We start from the raw sequence: 19,204 nt of genomic DNA, 5'->3' as shown, positions 1-19,204 counted from the left end.
CGTTGAAGTGCGAAATTGAATTGTGATATTATGACAGGATATCGCCACTGAGGCCTACTGTAGGCCTAACATACAAACTGTTCAGCAAAAAAACTCAATTTTCAGAATCTTAATATTTAACATTTTAATATATTAAAAAATAAGCACATAGTTGATAAAAAAAAACATTAACATCTCATTCCCATATGAAAGTCATACTAGAAATAGCAATTTACAATAGCACTTTTTGCTTATTTACTATACAAAGGCTGCTGTTGGCAACATGTTCTAATACTTTTAGGAGTTTAAATACAAACAAAAGAAAAGAAAAAAGACCATTTTGAATGTAGCCTATCCATTGATAGCCTGATCTGCCACCTAGTGGCTCATAATAGCTATTTATTTTACAGCAAATATCCGAAAAGAAGGCTACATACATTTCCACTTCTGTACCAGTCTGTACCACAAAAACACATGACACCAGGAAACATTATGATAATAAAAAAAGGCCGTTCATTTACAGGTAAAGGCCGTAGCTAAATGTGAGGAGGGGGTGTGAGGTCCATGATTTCTTCAATGTTTGTATCTCTGTTTGCCATCGTCGTATCTCCTGCCTGGACTTGGGTTCCGGAGGTTTTGAGAGGAAGAAGCCGTCTTCAGGTTGCCCACGGCCATCGCCGGCCGAGGTGAAGGTTGTTTGTTGGCCACAGGACGAGTGTTTGCATAGATAGGATCTTCTCCTGCAACAAGAAGCAAAAGCAGCATTCATTTCCGTTGATAGGGTGAATGTATTAATCATTATGTTTTGAATACTGCAATTAAATTGCAGAACAGAATCAAAAATGATATTTGTTTTGGTAGCCTCTTGATTCTTTGTCTAGTCTGTTTTTATTTTTTATTTATATGATGCTGTCTCAACCAAATCTCCCTCAGAAAAGATGTAGCCAATCCCTCCTCGGTGGGACTAGATACAATTAAAGATAAATGAAAACGTACAGCATTGAACATTTGCTTTGAAGATAGACGGAATGTATTCTGGGTAAAAATTGAAAAACAGGTGCCTGGGTAGCTCACCTGGTAGAGCAGGCGCCCATATATAGAGGTCTACTCCTCGGCACAGCGGCCGTGGGTTCGACTCCGCCCTGCGGCCCTTTGCTGCATCTCATTCCCCCTCTCTCTCCCTTTTCATGTCTTCAGCTGCCTTATATAAATAAAGGCCTAAAATGCCCAAAAAATAATCTTGAAAAAAAGAAATTGAAAAAGAAAATACAGTTGGACCCTGACATTAGTAGAAGGTAGTTTGTCATAATATATTTTTGCAATACATTGTTATGCATTGGAGAGAAAGCCATTTACTTCTAACAAAAAATGAAGCGAAAACACCTCATCAATTACATTCAGCAGCACAACCCTGTCACTCACTCAAAAATATTTAACTGATGTTCCATAAGTAAAACAATGAATCAACAAGTGCATCAATGCCACCAAAATAAAAATAAAAATATTTTTATAGTCAAGATGCTCAAAATGTAAAGAAACTTGGTCACTGCTGAAATTTCTACATTTCATTTCTCTCCCTGAAACGTTACGTGCAGCAACACAAATATAGTACTGTTAAATATCCAGTCCTCCTATAGTCAGCTGAAATGTAGCCGTCAAACAAACACCATTTTCAACAGAAAGTCCACATTTACAGACTTCTCACTGTTTGTGTGCAGTTCTCCACTGTGTCCCCCTGCCTTACAGTAACTGTAATGTAAAATACACAAAAAAAATAATACTCCTCTCCTGCTGTAAATCAGATATTCACACTTATAATACTCAACACAACATCCTCTGTATGTAGGTAGCATGTAGCCTCTGTCCTACTTCTAAGTGCTACATCCACTGTGACCAAACCACCACATTTAGGGCTGCTTATTCACACATCTTTCCCTCTGAATGTCCAGTGGCCGCTTTGAGGTGTCTGATGTGATTATTGTATCAACGTGAAACATGTAACGTGGTTTAAATCTGCTTAATAACAGCTCATGAGTTACAACTGTAAGCTAAATATCAAGGTAACTGAATTTCAAAAGACAGCTGCCACCAATTCTTTTGGTATAATGACATGAACATTTTTGAAACATTTATGTTTGAAAGGCCGTGAATGGTGGATGAATTAATCTGACTATCAATTCATTATTTAACCGTTTATAAAATTGTCCGACTGGCAGTCCACTACAAGAGACTATTTAAAATGAATATATTGAATGGATACAAAGAGGACTCGAGGTGATAGTATTGTATACTGACTGTTAGGTTCCTGGACCTATATATACTAAGTCTAGTATGGATGTGTTATTATTTGATTTACTATAGATAGACAGAAAAGAAGAAGATAGATGGAAAAGAAAGAGAACAAAAAAAAAATGTAAATGTGTGTGTGTATGCATGGGTATATGTGAGCTGTAGGTAGGTAGATATACGGTATACGTGTATGTAAAGAAGAATTGTGTTGAATTGTTTTGTATTTAACTAAAGGATAAAAATAGAGAAAGGGGGTAGGACTAGAAAAGTTTGTTTATGAACTTCTTCCTACTCCTTTTTGAACATGGGAATTTCTTATTTGAATTACTTATAATCATTTTGGTAGATTGTGCTGAGAAGTACATGTCCTCATTTATCTGTCATTTTATTTTTATATATGTAAGAATGTATATATATATATATTTTTTTTTTTACATGTTCAAATAAACTACTACTACACTACCCAAAAATATTTAGTTTACAATGATATAAAATCAGAAATACTTATTTTGTTGTTTTTTTGTTTGATGAAATGACTCAAACAATCAATTGATTTGTGAAATAGTTGCTGTCTGTCGAGCAATTTGCCGACTCATAGTTTCACCTCTGGGCAAAATTAATAAAAACGTGAGATTTCACACAACATTTTAATAATAATGATTTTCATTTGACGATTAAGGAAAAGCAACTAAGGAACACCGACAATAGTGGGTGTCTTAATTTTGTAAATGTTGACTGCGACTGAAAGGGATTCAATGAAGAAGAAGAAACATCTCCCTGTTAGAAAGCGACTCTTTAGTGAAACTCTATGTAGAAATGTATTATTAATGTGACAATTGTCAGTAAAATTGTCATTATGCCAGGCAAAGCAGTAAAAGTGGTGCGTGGTTGGTTAGGTTTTTTTTTTTTAGGGGGCATTTTAGGCCTTTATTTCCATTGGACAGATGAAGACATGAAAGATGAGAGAGAGGGGGAATGACATGCAGCAAAGGGCCACAGGTCGGAGTCGAACCCGCAGCTGCTGCGTCGAGGGGTAAACCTCTATATATGTGCGCCCGCTCTATCAACTGAACTAACCCGGCCACGTGTGGGATGTCACTTCTGCAAATTTTCCTCAGTGTGGGTCAGTCAGCTGCGACCAAATCTCACTTTATGTTCCTCGTGCACTGAGCTCTGCCTGGAAAATGAGGGCCTTGTCTTCCAAGACTGTGGGCTGTTCTAGAACTTAAAATCTTTCTACATCTTTACTTTATACCACACAGCAGAAGACGTGTGTCCTACACTGACATTTAAGATTGTTTCACACACTGCAGTTTAAACCACACAAACCACTTGCTTACTCAGTTTGCATCCACCGGCCACGAGTTGGGCTTATATACATGCTTCTTTTGTTCTCTCACTCAGACTATAGAGACACAAAGAAACACATCATCTCATCAAATCATTTCTTCTGTAAAATGCAAATTTGCAAAGGAAACCAGCAGTATTCATTCAGAGCCTGTTTGACCTGATTGAACTTTTCTGTGAGAGTGTTTGTTTCTTGCTCTCTCTTTTCTCAGGGTACCTTTTATCACAGTCCTGCAGCTTCGCTTGCCTTACAGAGCTTGTCTCTAATCTATAGACGTTCACTGCAGTGTCACCAGGAGGTCTAGATGATTATCTAAACCTTCCAACTAAAAACGGAAGACTGGTACCTCTGCTTCTGCGGAGTCTTCTTCTCAGCAAGACACATAGGACCAGCAGGACAATCAGGATGAAAGTAGATACCCCCAACAGGATCCACATCCAGCGGTCGATGAGCGAGAGTTTGTCTGCGTGAGGCACAGTAGCTGTAGGAGAGAAAAGTTTGTCTTGAAATGTGATCCCAATTATGTCAATTAATTAACCGTACCAGAGTGTGTATAGGTAGGCCAATGTGTGCACACGATAGTCCTTTATAATAGAGCGTTGAATCATTATCACAATGGCCAATGTACAAGAATAAGGCTAATATAATAGGGTTTGTGTGAGCACTTTAACCGTGTATTTGTCAAGCGTTCAACACAATGCCAGTGTGCGTGGAAGTTCACACCTCACAGAATGAAGTTGAACACCTTGAAATAGTTCTGACCTCCTCTCACCCCAGAGGGCTCTATAAGTAGAAGCCTGTCAGTTCACAGCAACGGCCACTGGAAAGTCATCCTCTAGCTTACTACCGCCAGAATAACACCTCAGACTGTGCTGGGTCCTAAAAAGGCATGGTGCATTATTGTTCATAAGAGCTAGGTACACACATGCACGCACACATTCATACATGCGTGCACACACATGCGCACACACCTTGTTTGCCTGTCACTAGGGTTAGTGACGGGTGCGTTGTATGTTCCTTGCTCTGCGCTGTCATGGAGGAAACAGAATGATACTTTCATTTAGCAAGCCAGAATAGGTAATGAATCCCTTCATGATATAATGTTTCATCATATTAAGCTTTTATATTAAGCATTAATAAGCAGCATATAAATAATAAATGGTTTACAAGCTTCTTAAATGTGGTTGTAAGCAGATAAGTTGTTTATTATTAACCCCTGCTGTAGGTACTAATAAGTAGAGGCTGGTGTAAAAACAGATAATGGTTAAAATATAGTAAAACACAGTTAATGTAAAACATGTCTTACAAACAAATACAACCAAAAAAATATATATTATAATATAAACCATTCATGAAATGTTTGTATACTGCTTCTAAATGTCAAATAGGAGGACTTAAGGTAAAGGGTTACTGTCTTTATCAGTGACACACAATACTTACAAATAATTACTTCTGTTCCGATGCTGTAATAAGAGGTTAGTGTGGGAATCTCTATTTTGACTTCGCGAAAGTACCATCCGCTGTCCTGGTGTGTTACATTTGATTTAATGCAACATTGCTCTTCGTCCCTCGGGTCCTGATTTGTTTGGTTAGCGGTGGAGGGCTTTACAGATTTGTTACAGAATTGGTGTGATTCATTGAATGAAGATCCAAACGGGTTGAAATACCATTTTACCCAAACTCTATGGGTCTTGTTCTTCAAACCACATCGGAAAATCACAGAGGAACCAAAAGCAATTTCCATGTTTTTTTGCGTTTCATCCAGAATCACAGGTGCTTGACCAGATATCCCCAGGGCTGCGAAAGACAAAGAGATAGATAGATAGATAGATAGATAGATAGATAGATAGATAGATAGATAGATAGATAGATAGATAGATAGATAGATAGATAGATAGATAGATAGATAGATAGACAGACAGAAGTCAGTCTTATACTTTGCAGTATCTGTTAACCAGAAAGAAAAAACTACGAACAGTAGTGTACAATGTTTCATTTTTCAGTCACTCTGCACACATTATATTTCACACACACATTTTCTGTTCATTCAATATTCTATTAAACAGCCTCATTTCATATTGTTATGGTTTGCCTGAATATTGTCAGTTTTTTATGGTCTTACCTGTGAGTAACAGCAGAGTCGACAGTTTCAGCCACATTTCCATTGTTAACTTGCGAGAGGTGGTCTTCTTCGTCTCCGACTTGTCATGTCTCTGCTGTTTGTCTGCACATATGACAGAGCTAGACACACACAAAAAAACTGTCTGTGTGGGTGGGAGGGAGGAGTTCTAGTTTTTTCTTCCTTTTTCTTCTTCTTCTACTGTGAGAAGTTTGTAAGTGCTGACTGGGGAGTGGGTTGTTCCATACAGTCTATGGTAAGGTTACTGACTGTAGTGGAGGTTGAATAAACAACAACTGAAGATGGAAAATAGTGTAGGCTTCAAAAAGACAAGAGAGATTCCTGACCTAACACTATTGTTCCAATTGCTTTTATTTTTAAAGACATCAAAGCACGCTGCTACTGCTACCTCACTGCTAAAAAATCACATCCTGCTGGGGCGCACACTTCTGCAGATAAGAGGCAGACAGGTCATGAAGGTGCCGACTGGCTGAATAAGAATAAGAACAGGGCACACGACGATGATATCAGGGGTTTGTGAAACCCTTGTGGTTTTTGGTGCAAGGGTGCTAAAACACATTTTACCATGTCCCCACAGCGGTGTACAAGAAAAGGAGCGCTTGGCTTCCTGTGACAGATACAACGGAGTATGATGGGGTAGATGAACTGTATGATTCAATCTCCCACCACAAGCTAGAAGATAATTGCAAGAGAGACGACAAAGATGAGAGGTTATAAAGTAGATGTCATTTTTCTTACAGTATAGTTTCATGCAAAAAAGTTGAGATGCAAACAGAAATACTGTAAGATTCAGGATGTATTCAATTTGTTTGCCATACAGTTAGTTAGTTAGTTAGTTTTATTTTTTTTTTGCATCATCATGCCAAACATTCGGCCCATCCCATATGGGATTACAAGACACCACTATTTAACAGACCTCTTCCGGTCTCGCATATACAAATCACATGGAGAAATACATGAATACTGTGGCTGGGTTAGCTCAGTTGGTAGAGCAGGTGCACATAGAGGTTTACATGAACAGGTTCTCTGTGACATGGTGCAACCATTACAGGCTAGTGGATTGTCCACTAGAAACACAATAGCAGCGAAACACTTTTGGCCAGACGTCATTCACAATTAATTGTACAGATGGATGTGTCATGTGTGTTTATGTGCTTTTTGTATTTTAATGTGGCAATGTTTAATATTTGTTTGTAAGCCCTTCTAGGGACAGGGATTGGAAACTAGCAATAGCTATAAATGCTGTGATGCTTGTACATTGGAGATTTGTTGCACAAATGTCTATGTCGTAGCATCTGTCCCTATTCAAATAAACATGAAATGAAAAATGAAATGAAAACAGTATAACAGGCAAGAAACATGATCAGAAATAAAAACACATACTACATTACATACATCAGTGGATGTAAGATATTAACAGGCCCAACGGAAAGTCTAGTGCAAAGTAAGAATAACGTGTCAGGTGTTTGTGACATTTTACAGTTAGGTTAAAAATCTGATATCTGTTTAGAACTGATTTACTATGTTATCTAGTATAACGTATTTTTAGTTCACTTGAAGTCAAAGGATCCAGTGTGATAATAAGTGTCTGTGTTTTATCTGTTTGGGACAGTGAAGACAAAAGGCCACAAGAAGAAACTTCTAACCTCAACCCATATGCACTTCTTTTTCACAGAGACTGAAAGTAGGTCCTGCCTGTAATGTAAGCAGAGAAATGATCATAAATCATTTTAATGGGACAGTAGTTTAGATTTGAGTGGACGCTGTGTTTGAAATATACCTCATCTATATTTTCAATTAAACTGAAAATACCGAACATTCACACTAGTATTATACTGTTGGTGGAATAAAAGGCAGGCCTACAGAGACGGGTCTTTTCTCATGATGAATCTCCTTGTGTGTTCTTGTATTTTATCTTGTCATTTTTTGGTTGTAATTTGTTTACAGCTGTGTCTCAAGCAAAGGTATTTTTGGGTGGTTTGTTCTATGTAAACATAATGAAATAAAGTAGCAATATGTTAAAAACTGATTTACACGATTTTATTTATATTGCTGCTATTGGTTACAAAGTTATGGTTAAACATATAAATGTACACATTTTCAATATTTATAGAACATAATGGTGTTGTTCTACTACTGGGTCTCTTCAATAAAAAAAGGAATAGATCTACTTTGCTTTTGCTCTTCCCTATGAAAACACAGCCTTAAGTCATTCTGGTTGTTTTAAAACATTTTGCCAACAATCATGCAGATACAGCACAGCAGACCGTGAATTGTACGATAATGCCGGAAATGTTATTTTGTTCCTTTTTTAGTCAAACTTTGCCTTGACAAACTTGTGAACAAATCCATATCAGCATGTCTGAAATAAGAACCAAGGAAAGCCCCAGTATATATATAAAAAAAAAAAAGACTCAGGTTCACTGATTGCTAGTTGCTTTTTGTTAATTAGTAAACTTGTCAGGGTGTTGCACCACTAAAGTAGGCTACAATATTGACTGGGTTTTACATTATTATTTACTGTAATTACGTAGTTTACATATTGCTCTCAGGGTGCATTTTCATATATGTGTGTGTGTGTGTGTGTGTGCGTGCGCGTATGTATATATATATATATATATATATATATATATATATATATATATTCATATTTGATTCATAAAATTACCACAAACTAACTGTCAAAGATACTGGGGCAATGTAGGCTATTAGTGTAGAAGTGTTGGTCGGTTTCTACAAAATATAGTGCTACCATCTACAGTGTGCTGTGTGCACTGCACCCGATGGGGGCAGCCTTAGTTTTAATTAGATAATTTTACACCCTGATTCCTTTTAGTATGAAATTGGTCATTTTCCCTTACATAACGTTAATGGCAATTTGAAGTTTTCATCAACATATTTGAAATTTTAGAAGCCCATTGCCAGTACGCATAAATATTTAAGCTCATTATGATACTGTATCTGCCTTTTAACTCTTTGTCGTGTTTTGTTCATTCTCACAAATACCAAACACCTTTTAATCGTGCTTTTATGCTGTAAAAGTATTTGTAATACTTGGTGTTGTTACCTTAACTCAACTCTTCTAACTAGCAACTTTTCTCTTCGCCCTTCAGCCAAAAAACAAACTATATTTTTGATAGATTTTTGTTTATTTAGATACACAGATTTTTAGTGTGAACCTGTCAATATGTTACATTATCTATTTTAATATTTTTGTTCGGAATAATGTCGGCTAAAAACCACGGTCGGTCGTTTGCAAAAAGCACGAAAAGCAAACATGAAATCTTCTCTTTACGGTATTCGCATGTACGTTTCTCCGACAGTACGTGAAGGCAGCATTACTCACCCGCGCAACAGAAACATCAGTACCCAGAATCCTCTTCTGCCGCATGCGCGCTATGCACTACGGCCCAAAGGCGTTGGTGGTTGGTGTCCGTCCGAAGATGCGTTGCACTCCGCCGGCAGCATCAGTACCAGCTCCGGCGTGCCAATAAATAAAAAAGCGGCGGACGAAGGAGAAATACCGGCGGTGTTTGCGGCTCGTGCGGCGCCGGTGCAGCTGAGCGGCGAGATGGGAGACCAGAAGGTGAGCCGGAGCCGGAGGAACAGGTGTCTCTGATGGGGGAAGCCGTTTCAGGGCGTAACGTTAGTGTACAAAGGAAGGAGGGGGACAAGCTGCAGAATTGGGGAGTTTGTGGATGCGGTACGGAGTCGTATTCCCCAGTGACGTTTTATATTTGAATCCGTGTTTTTCCGGTTGAAGGTGAGCTTTATCTTGAGCATGCCATCGTTGACTTTGTTATCGATGTATCGGCGTTATAGTCAGGGACGGAGGGGGGGGGGGCCTTGGCGCAGCTCCTCTCGCATCAACAAACATTACACAGTCTTCAGCATGAACGGGCTTGTTCACTGTGGGATGGTCAACTTTAGATAAAATATAACGGGAGTAGTAACATATCAGAGGTGTGATCCGTTTAACAGTCGACCTAGTGTGCGTCCAGTCCTTTTGAAGTCGGCTGATCAATGGTTGTGGAGCTGCATTATTAAATTATGAATGCGCATCCTTCCGCCCGTGAAGTGTCCTCCCACCCTGTGCGCTGAGGCTAGGTCCCTCTCTGATCCCATCCAGCCCTGAAGAACAAATGCTAATCATGTTTAAAAGGGAGCTCAAAGCCTTAAGCTCCATAGTGTCCTCTCCATCCAAACACTGACTAGCACAACCTCCACCACAGAGGATGCACGAGCCCCTGAAATGAGCTGGTCAAGTCAAGTGTTTGGTTAGAGGAGAAACATGCAGTCATTCAGCCCTCTGTGCTTTAAGGCCACCGATGGAGAATATTAATCTGTATAGGCTTTCTTTTTCGGTCTAAAAGGAGCAGTCTTTTTTTTTCAGGCATAACAAAAATGTTAAATACTCAAAAGTCAGATTTTGCCTTTTCTTCAGGAGTCTCTGCGTAAGATCACCCACACGCTGGCCATGAAGAATGAGGAGATTTCAAACTTTGTCTGCACTCTCAAACAGAGCCTCGACAACTTGGAGGTACAGAAACGTCCATGGCTGAACTAAAATGCACAAGGTATATTCATCCGGCTACAGAAAAGGTTACTTCCTGTATTCACTCATTTTTGTTGTGACACCACCAGGCGAACTCCAGCCGAGTCCAGGAGGACCTGGAGTCTGAGTTCACCTCTCTCCACTCTGTTCTGGACGAGATGAAGGAAAACATGGTGACACGCATCAAACAGGAGAGAGCCAGCCGCACATATGAGCTACAGGTAGCTGCTGTTGTCTCTGATTTTTCTTGGACTTGGAAAATAATAGCAAATTTATGTATTTTAATCGTTTTTATTTATTAGTATATTCAAGGTTATGCGAGAAACTTATTCTGTTGTTTGCATTTATTGTCAAGTAAATGAGCAAATGTAAAAAAATAAAACAAAATAATAAAAAAAATCATTTTCTAGCTGGATACATGGTTAAACATCGTTTTTTTTCTTACCAGCATATCAATGTGTGTATTTCGTGCAAAGCAATCCCCGCCAATCAGTCCCAAAACGTCCCAGTTAGATAGTAAATGCCGTAAACATATTCTTTGTAAACCTTAACAACCATTCCCCGAAAGAGCCAAGCAGGCCTCCCCTGTTGTACGATCCAAATCTGCTTGCCAAGTTTGTTGTTGTTTCCCTTCATCGAAGGGATTTTTAGGCAACACACAGAGCGGAAGGTGAGGGGATCCTGGAAAATGTACTTCCGTTGATCCAGACTACCAAATGAAAGATGCCTGATAAATGTTAGTCTATTTCTCCAAATTCCTGAGATCGCAAAATGGGTTTTTACGTTCCAGCCAAAGATATGTAATTATCAAATTAAAGTTCTGTCACCAAATAGCTGATTTTGAGTTGATCCAGTTTTTGCAGTAGTTTTTTACAGCAACTATTCCAGCTCACATGCACTGAAAACAAGGTGTTCTCTAATTCTCACAGTTCTCAGCCTCAGGACCAAGCCATGACTCTCAAATGATGTAACAAACTCCATGGCTTTTGCAGAGAACACAGTAATCCCATTATATTAAAGACGACTGCATAAGAATGGGCAGATGTACCCTTCTTTAACTGTGGCTTGGTAATTTTTCAGAGTCAGCTGAGTGCCTGCTCCAAAGCCCTGGAGAGTTCAGAGGAGCTGCTGGAGCTGGCCAATCAGACGCTCTGCTCCTCTGCGACAGACGGTTTCAATCAGGTAACTGACTCACTCCACCGCTTATGCTGCACTGTTCCCTCTGCTGCCCGTTGTGTGTTTATAACTCTATTTTCAATGACTGATGGTGAATTCCAGTGTCCATATTATACATATGATTTAATCTGTCCTTCCAGCGGTTATTTTTAACAGCCACCAGTGACATTTTGTGTTAAATGACAACATGATGGGCTGCAACTCAGTTTTCTCTTCGCTCCGTATCTCTCTCCTCTCTTTTTTTCCTGCTTCTCGTCTCCAGGCGGCCAAAGACATTAAGGATAGGTATAGTACTCAGCCATCCATTGCTTTCCTTTTGTCGTAGCGTCCTGTAAGCATTGAGCCATCTGATAATGTGGCATGCATGCTTTCAAAACATAGTAGCCAGTACCACACCCATGTCGTAGACAATAAGTACTATAGAAAACTAGAGAAAACTCGAGAGCCTTTTGTATTTGTGTTTCCCACTGTCTTCTCCAGTCTGTACCATCCTGTGTCAGCGCCCCCCCCTCCCTCCCTCCCTCCCTCCCTCCCTCCCTCCCTGGATGAACTCCCTCCCTAGCTCTGCTTTTAAATATTGATTAGGTTGATGAGTTACCAGTAGTACCAGAAGTCTAGTTAGTGGCCTTTCCTTAGTGAGCAGTATTAGAATCTCCTGTTTTTGCCTCTGATCCAATTAAATAATGGACAACGCTTGTTTCCACTCCGTGTGTTTGTGTGTTTTTGTGTGTCTCTCTTTGTCCACAGCGTGACAATGGCTCCAGCCTTTCGCCTCTCCCTGAAGGCTAAAGCCAGTGACAACATGAGTCACTTGATGGTGGATTTCAGCCAGGAGAGGGGGATGTTGCAGGGCCTCAAGTTTCTCCCAGGTCTGCTCCACTTTTAATACAAAGACATACAGACGGTGACTACAGCAGGGGTGTAATGTAAACAAGTACATTCACATCTCCATTTCATGCTGCGTCATATTCAGCTATTGTACGTTTTGCTGCACTACATATATAGGTTTTAGGATCCTATTAAAGCCAGAATTGTCTTTACAGATTGAACTGCCAAACAGTATATTAAGTAGTTTAAATTGGCTCCACCTCGACCAGTTACAATAATATAATACATCGATAATAATAATAATCCAGTTATATAATCTATATACAACAGTATGAAATGGGCCCATTCTACAGTATTTATACCTTTTGATACTAGAGATGGCCCGATACCATTTTTTGCTTCCCGATTCCGATACCTGAACTTGTGTATCGGCCGATACCGAGTACCGATCTGATACCAGTGTGTCATATATTTTATTATGTTTTAACAACTGTATACTACTATCCCTGTATGGATGTGATATGATTTCTATCTTTGTTGTATCTCTTTGTGTAACATGAACAAACACAAACAATGAATGCCACAGAACTTTCTTTTATTATCCAGTTTGACAGTCAGTTATAACGGGAAAAGAACATCAATAAACTACTTCAACGTAGATTTTCTTTAGGGCTTTATTACGTGGTATCGGATCGGTGCATAAACTCCAGTACTTCGCGATACCGATACCAGCGTTTTAGGCAGTATCGGTATCGGACCATCTCTATTTGATACTTAATGGTAATTTTGATAATTGCAACACGGGTGCAAAAAGAGTCGTCAACAAGTGCTGGTAAATGTTGTCTTATGTAGACAAATCAGTAGAAACAAATAAATCAGTAGCAACTACACAGGCATTAACTTTGAGCTTTAACTCTGGGCCTTTGTTTCAAACCACACACTATCACAATGTCTAATCACAGCAAAAACAATGACTGTGTGAAACGTGTTGCGTGTTGCATCGGTTTCAACAAACTCCACTTATCATTATTTTATATACGAATCAAATGACTGCATGTCATGTGAAAGGGGTCGCTCACAGCGATGAAACCACAGCGCATTATCAGCCAACTCTGCAGCTGTGTGAGGCTTTTTAACCTATTTCAAGGCACTGGTGTGGTTCGACATCCTACGTATTTACTGTAGGGCTCAGTCTCCTCGCTAGCAGCTGTTTTAAGCAAAAAAGCTCTGATGCAGCCGCTGTACGCTGCCTGTTTAGCACCAAACTGCTAAATTTATGCTCCAGATCCGATTGATGTGTAAATATACAATTGTTTGCTAACACTGAAGCTAAAGTGTATGCTGGGCTGTGTAGCTGTCAGTGGCAAAAAATAAATTTGATACATTATTCCCATGTAACAGCTCACATCATGATAAATTATAAACTTAATCCACTATTTAAAAAAAAAATGATGTCTCATTATTTAATATTTCACCAAGCAGCTGTTTCTGTAGTGAAATAAGATTAAGAACGTTGAGCAAGAGTAGAGGAAGTGGATTTTGGGTTTTAAACCGTCTTCTCTCTCCAGTTCCAGCCACTCCAGAGATCCAGGTCTCAGAGTGCCAGGTCTGCGACAACACGGTGACTGTAGTTTGGACCTTACCGGAGCCCGACAGCAAGATAGACCACTACATACTGGAGCATCGACGCACAAACCACGAGGGTCCGCCGCGCATCAGAGAGGACTACCCGTGGATGGTTCTAGAGGGGATACGAGAGATGGAGCACACACTCACCGGTAGGAGGAGCATTGAAAGGAGGTATTTGACATTTTGTTGTCTGAGCTTTGGTGAAGCGGACTCATAAAGGATACTTGTGTTTTCCTTCTCAGGTCTGCGCTTTGACACGCGGTTCATGACTTTCAGAGTGAGAGCGTGTAACAAGGCCGTTGCAGGAGAGTTCTCTGAGCCGGTCACACTAGAAACCCACGGTGAGAATACACAAACTAGGTTTTATATAAGGCTGTATTATTATTTCACTATGATTGACAATGCATGAAACGTCTGTGGGGTCTTTGTTGATAGAAATGTGAATGTTGGATCAGGTTTCTACATGTAAAGATCTGTCTCATTTTCCATTTGCAGCCTTCACCTTCAAACTGGACGCTGCTTCGTCCCACCAGAACCTGAAGGTGGAGGACTTGAGTGTGGAGTGGGACAGCTGTGGAGGAAAGATACAGGACATCCGCAAAGAAAAGACCCGAACCAACTCCCCGATGCACTCTCCAGCCAGGTGTGTATTATTGTGAACCGCGAGGTCTATAAACCTGGGCTTGACTTACTGTCGTTAAGAATAAATCTAAAAAATATGGGTCTTTTTAGTGTTTGTTGCCTACCACCTGTCTCATCTGTAACCAGGTCAGCCCTGATGTCACCTAAGAGAGCGCCGACAGCCCGGCCCGGCAGAGACCGATTTACAGCAGAGTCCTACACAGTGCTGGGTGAGAGAACACACACAAAAAACAAAGCACAATACATGTATTCCTCCATCTCTAGGAGTAAAACACCACCAGACTGGAGTTGTAGCTGTACAGTTATTGAAACCGAGCCATTCTGGAAGCATCATTTATTTCACTGCTAGGTTCAACCTCAGTGGGTGGAACAAGTAACTAAATAGCATTAGGCTTTCTTCCACTACTCTGTGAAAAGGGGACAACGTTAAAAGAGATACCTTTTAATACTATGAGCCCTTGAACACTTTCAAATGCATCTCACCTTACTGAGTTTGCAGGCTAGCTTATTAGCCTTGCTACACTAGCCTGTAGCTACCCAGGTAGGCTAGTTAGCTAGTCTGCTTATCTTCCAAAATTAGTTACACTCCTGAATAGCTAGGAAGGAATAGTTGTTTGCATTCATAATGTTTATCCATGTTTAAACTAGGGATGCAACGATTATAGTCTGAAGAATAATCACAGTTTCACTACTATTATGCATTAAATAATTTCACTAACGTTACTAATGTATGAAATCACATGAACACTGAATATTTTAGTGTGTTCTTTATTGCTGCCTTTTGAAACAGAAATAACAGTAACAGTTTTGAATGTTTTGAAATTGTGGTCAAGGGATAGGACCTGTACCCAAATGGGGTTACATTACCTTGTGTAAGCATGGACGCCGGGCAAATAAATGCTATTGAAGGGCGGGTCTAGTCAACACTCACGCTGACCGGCGTGTGTGTAGCGTGTGTGCGCACGCCAGCGTTTATGTTGTCAAGGAGGTTTAATAAGAACTGCACACGCTGCCAACGTTACACATAACGTGCAGTCAGTTAACATTGTAGCTCGGAGCTTTTACAATGAATTAACCGTGACATTTTAAAGCGCGGTTAATAGTGAAATCGGTTAATTGCTGCATCCCTAGTTTAAACCAGACTCTGCCCAACTTTTGCATCCTCCATATCCCTTTTAACCTGGATGGACCAGATTATTGTTTGTTGTTGCCATTTAAACAGTTTAATACATTTCAAACCCAACTCATGATTTTCATTGGATGTTTCTCATGTAAAACTGCCAACACAAAATGTTTTCACAGAACTGAAGTCTGATTGTCTCTTTCCAAAATAGATTTACTAAAAAAACAAACAAACATGTAACCTCCCCTCCCAAACTACACAACAGATTGTGTTGACAACAATATGAGTCTAGAAAGGAATTATCTGGGCTTATGTCTCATGACAGCTGATACGATGATCGACGCTGGCCAACAGTACTGGGAGGTGCGGTTCGACAAGGAGAGCAAAGCCTTCGCTGTGGGTGTAGCCCTGCGGAGCCTGGGAAAATTCGACCAGTTGGGGAAAAGTAGCGCTTCGTGGTGCATCCATCTGAACAACTGGCTGCAGCAGAGCCTCACAGCAAAGCACAACAACAAGGCTCGAACACTGGACTGTGCCATCCCAAACACTATAGGAGTCTACGTCAACTATGACGAAGGTAGGATAAACACACATAAAGTCACTGTTTGAGTGATCCCAGATAGAATCACTGTTGGTCTGTTAAATGTTGAGGATTTCTTCCCCCCTAAAACAAACCCTAATATGAAAAATATGTTGCAAATAATCAGGTTATATTTTATTGTCTGTATTCAGCGGCGATTATTGGTTTAGTGAGTCTGAATAAAAGATAATAGTACTTTTTAATATATATGTTTTAGTGCTGAAACAATGAAGTCAATTATGCCATTAGTCAATGGTCAGAAATTAATCAACAAACTGGTAAACAATCCAGGGCTCCATCTTCTAAGATGCGAGGATTTTAAAATGTTATTTATTAATTCAAACTTTATTTTACCAGGTAAGTCTCTTTGAGGTTATAAACCTCTTTTGAATGCAAAACCATGCCAAAAAAGCAGTATAAAACATTGCAGTCAAAGCAGATAAAACATAAAAAAAAAAAAGATAACTTCTGCTTTTCTGTGTTTTTATATCATTGTAAATTTAATATATTTGGGTTTTGGACTGTTGATCGAACAAAACAAGCAATTTGAAGACATTTTATAAACTAAACAATTCATTGATTTTTTTTTAAATTAAATATACTGTATTTGATATTTCAACACAATCAACAATGAAGAAACGGGTTAGTTGCAGCCCTACTTTTTAAATCTATTGTATATGTGTGATTTGCCTTCTTTATTCTCTCTAGGTGTTCTGTCTTTCTACAACTCCAAAACTAAACAGCTGATGCACACCTTTAAAACCAAGTTCCAGCAGCCAATAATACCAGCTTTCATGGTGAGAAACCTTCCTTTTAAGAGCCTATTAATACATCTGTTATCTAAAGAACTGCTCTATTGTTCCCATTAGAGCTGCAAAGATTAATCGATTAGTTGTCAACTTTTAAATTAATCGCCAACTATTTAGATAATCAATTAGTCGGTTTGAGTAATTTTTTTTTAAGACAAAAGTAGAAATTCTTTGATTCCAGCTTCTTAAATGTGAATATTTTCTAGTTTCTTCTCTCCTCTGTGACAGTAAACTGAATTATCTTTGAGTTGTGGACAAAACAAGACATTTGAGGACGTCATCTTGGGCATTTGGAAAACACTTATCCACATTTTTCACCATTTTCTGACATTTTACAGACCAAACAACTAATCGATTAATCGTGAAAATAATCAACGGATTAATCGACTATGAAAATAATCGTTAGTTGCTGCCCTGGTTCCCATGACCTTTTTAGTTTTTAAACTTTGGGATGTTGTGGTGCTCCCTGCAGGTGTGGAACGGCAGTTTTTCAGTACTGACGGGCCTACAGGTTCCCAGTTTGGTGCAAAGCGGCCAGAGGAAGAACAGCGGCACCAGCAGCTCCAACGCCAGCCTCACCTAGACCCATCCACTCAGCTCTGCTCCACCACAGCCACCGCTGCAGAACATCTGCCTCTGCCCTGGCTGCAGTCCAAGCCATACCATGCAAGAGTTACATCACTGGAGTATGATGGTCTAGCCTGTTCTGGTGTCTGTGTTGCATACCAACAAAAAATGCGTTTGGGGAACAAGTGTGTCATCTGCGCTGTCAGTGACAGAACTCTTCAGATGTATGACTCCGGCTATTGTTGTGGTTGTTGAGTGGGACGCATTAGTCTTACTAGTTTTTCTTCTCTCTACACATGTCATTTAGCACTGTCCCACTGCTGCTAGAGCAAAGATTTAGCGCTGGCCGCTGCCCTCCCTTCCTTGCCATTACCAAAACTGTCAGTCGTACTGTCAACGCAGCCAGCTGCAGGTGCAGGGTCGAGGCCTGTCCTGGTCAAGGCCTGTCCTGTCTGCTTTCTCCGTGTGCCTTCCTTCTCATTTCCAAATTGATAGGCCAGATCGGGTGATCCGTACCAACATTTTCTCCCTATTTCAATTTAAAAAAACAATGTATTGTGTCCGTGTCATTATAACCTGGTTGTAACGTAGCTTATTGGTAAATGATCACCTACTGAATCTGCCCTCTACCTACAGTATCAACCAACCTATTTAACCCAAATAACAACCTGCTCCTAGACAATGCTCAGTTCATTAAATCAGGATTTATTCAACTCTACTTTGCCATGAACTAATGGATAATAAGAACAACACATATCATGGATGTTGTATTTCTTGCCAAGGCACGCAGACTTAATAGTGTTTACTGCATTTCACTTCTTGTAGACGGGTCCCACACTTTGCGTGCAAGATCATTAAGCCTCCTGCTAAGGTTTTGTTAGTTTTAAATCAGAGTCAGTGTTTGCTGTAGAGCCAGGCTCTGTGCAGACATTTTAGAAGGGAGTTTTTAATCAGTGTACCTCCACGTAGAGGTAGGTCATCAGATATGGCTGGATTTTTGGAAATGGCTGTACTGTATTCATTCTATTCACCTGACTGCACCCTCATGCTTGTTTGTACAGTATGTGTGTGTCTATACCTACAGTAATAACACCACTTTAATTGCTAAAGAGGAATCCCATTACGAGTAGTGGACCGTCTGTAGTCCAAATATAACCAATAGCTAGCAAGTAGCCTCAGCTAACAAATTGTATTATGAGTTTTATCCAGGTTTGGAGTCCACCTGGGTGAGAGAGAACACAAGTGATAAACTCTGGAAACTGATGTTATGAAGTCCTTATTTGTGCACAGCCCGACCTCTTGAGTAGCGTCTGTGTCCTAAGTTACACACGGTAACAGTTTTGCTTCGCCATGTTGCTCCCTCTGTATGCATCTCATGAATAACTGTAGCCTGCAATGCTTTAAAGAAGCTGAGATTAATGTTAACTTTATTTTACATGCTGACTGATAATGTCACAATTTTATTGTAAATAATTACATTTTTTCCACTATAGTGTATCAGTCATTGAGGTAATAAAGGAGCGAGAGAATTTTGTTCTT

At 39.7% G+C, this 19,204-nt stretch overlaps 2 protein-coding genes across 9 annotated transcripts; one reads left to right on the top strand and one right to left on the bottom strand.

Moving 5' to 3' along the window:
• Positions 1–149: 149 nt before the first annotated feature.
• Positions 150–9,206, bottom strand: LOC120564865. Of its 7 annotated transcripts, none has more exons than XR_005640167.1 (7): positions 9,103–9,206; positions 5,739–5,857; positions 5,057–5,413; positions 4,588–4,644; positions 3,963–4,097; positions 3,609–3,673; positions 150–719 (listed from the first exon to the last, which is right to left on the bottom strand). XR_005640167.1 is itself a non-coding variant. In XM_039810108.1 (7 exons), the coding sequence occupies exons 1-6, from the start codon at positions 9,117–9,119 to the stop codon at positions 3,640–3,642; spliced, it is 492 nt and encodes a 163-aa protein (XP_039666042.1). In that variant the 5' UTR covers positions 9,120–9,206; the 3' UTR covers positions 150–719; positions 3,609–3,639. The 7 variants fall into 7 exon arrangements, 6 of the variants coding, with proteins under 6 accessions (XP_039666042.1, XP_039666039.1, XP_039666037.1 ...); XM_039810108.1 differs by having other exon boundaries at positions 5,284–5,413; XM_039810105.1 differs by lacking the exon at positions 3,609–3,673 and adding an exon at positions 7,403–7,451 and having other exon boundaries at positions 9,103–9,202.
• A 22-nt stretch (positions 9,207–9,228) lies between these two features.
• fsd1 (fibronectin type III and SPRY domain containing 1) lies at positions 9,229–19,194 on the top strand. Of its 2 annotated transcripts, none has more exons than XM_039810101.1 (13): positions 9,229–9,342; positions 10,201–10,296; positions 10,401–10,532; positions 11,392–11,493; positions 11,750–11,772; positions 12,235–12,356; positions 13,884–14,093; positions 14,187–14,285; positions 14,440–14,587; positions 14,713–14,795; positions 16,035–16,286; positions 16,998–17,086; positions 17,571–19,194. In XM_039810101.1, the coding sequence occupies exons 1-13, from the start codon at positions 9,328–9,330 to the stop codon at positions 17,679–17,681; spliced, it is 1,482 nt and encodes a 493-aa protein (XP_039666035.1). In that variant the 5' UTR covers positions 9,229–9,327; the 3' UTR covers positions 17,682–19,194. The 2 variants fall into 2 exon arrangements, with proteins under 2 accessions (XP_039666035.1, XP_039666036.1); XM_039810102.1 differs by lacking the exon at positions 9,229–9,342 and adding an exon at positions 9,407–9,519.
• The last annotated feature ends 10 nt before the right edge of the window (positions 19,195–19,204 follow it).

The sequence above is a fragment of the Perca fluviatilis genome, chromosome 9 (genome assembly GCF_010015445.1).
Source record: "Perca fluviatilis chromosome 9, GENO_Pfluv_1.0, whole genome shotgun sequence".
Lineage (NCBI taxonomy): Eukaryota > Metazoa > Chordata > Actinopteri > Perciformes > Percidae > Perca > Perca fluviatilis.
The sequence above is the reverse complement of the archived record's forward strand: the minus strand, read 5'-3'. Positions and strand labels throughout refer to the sequence as shown.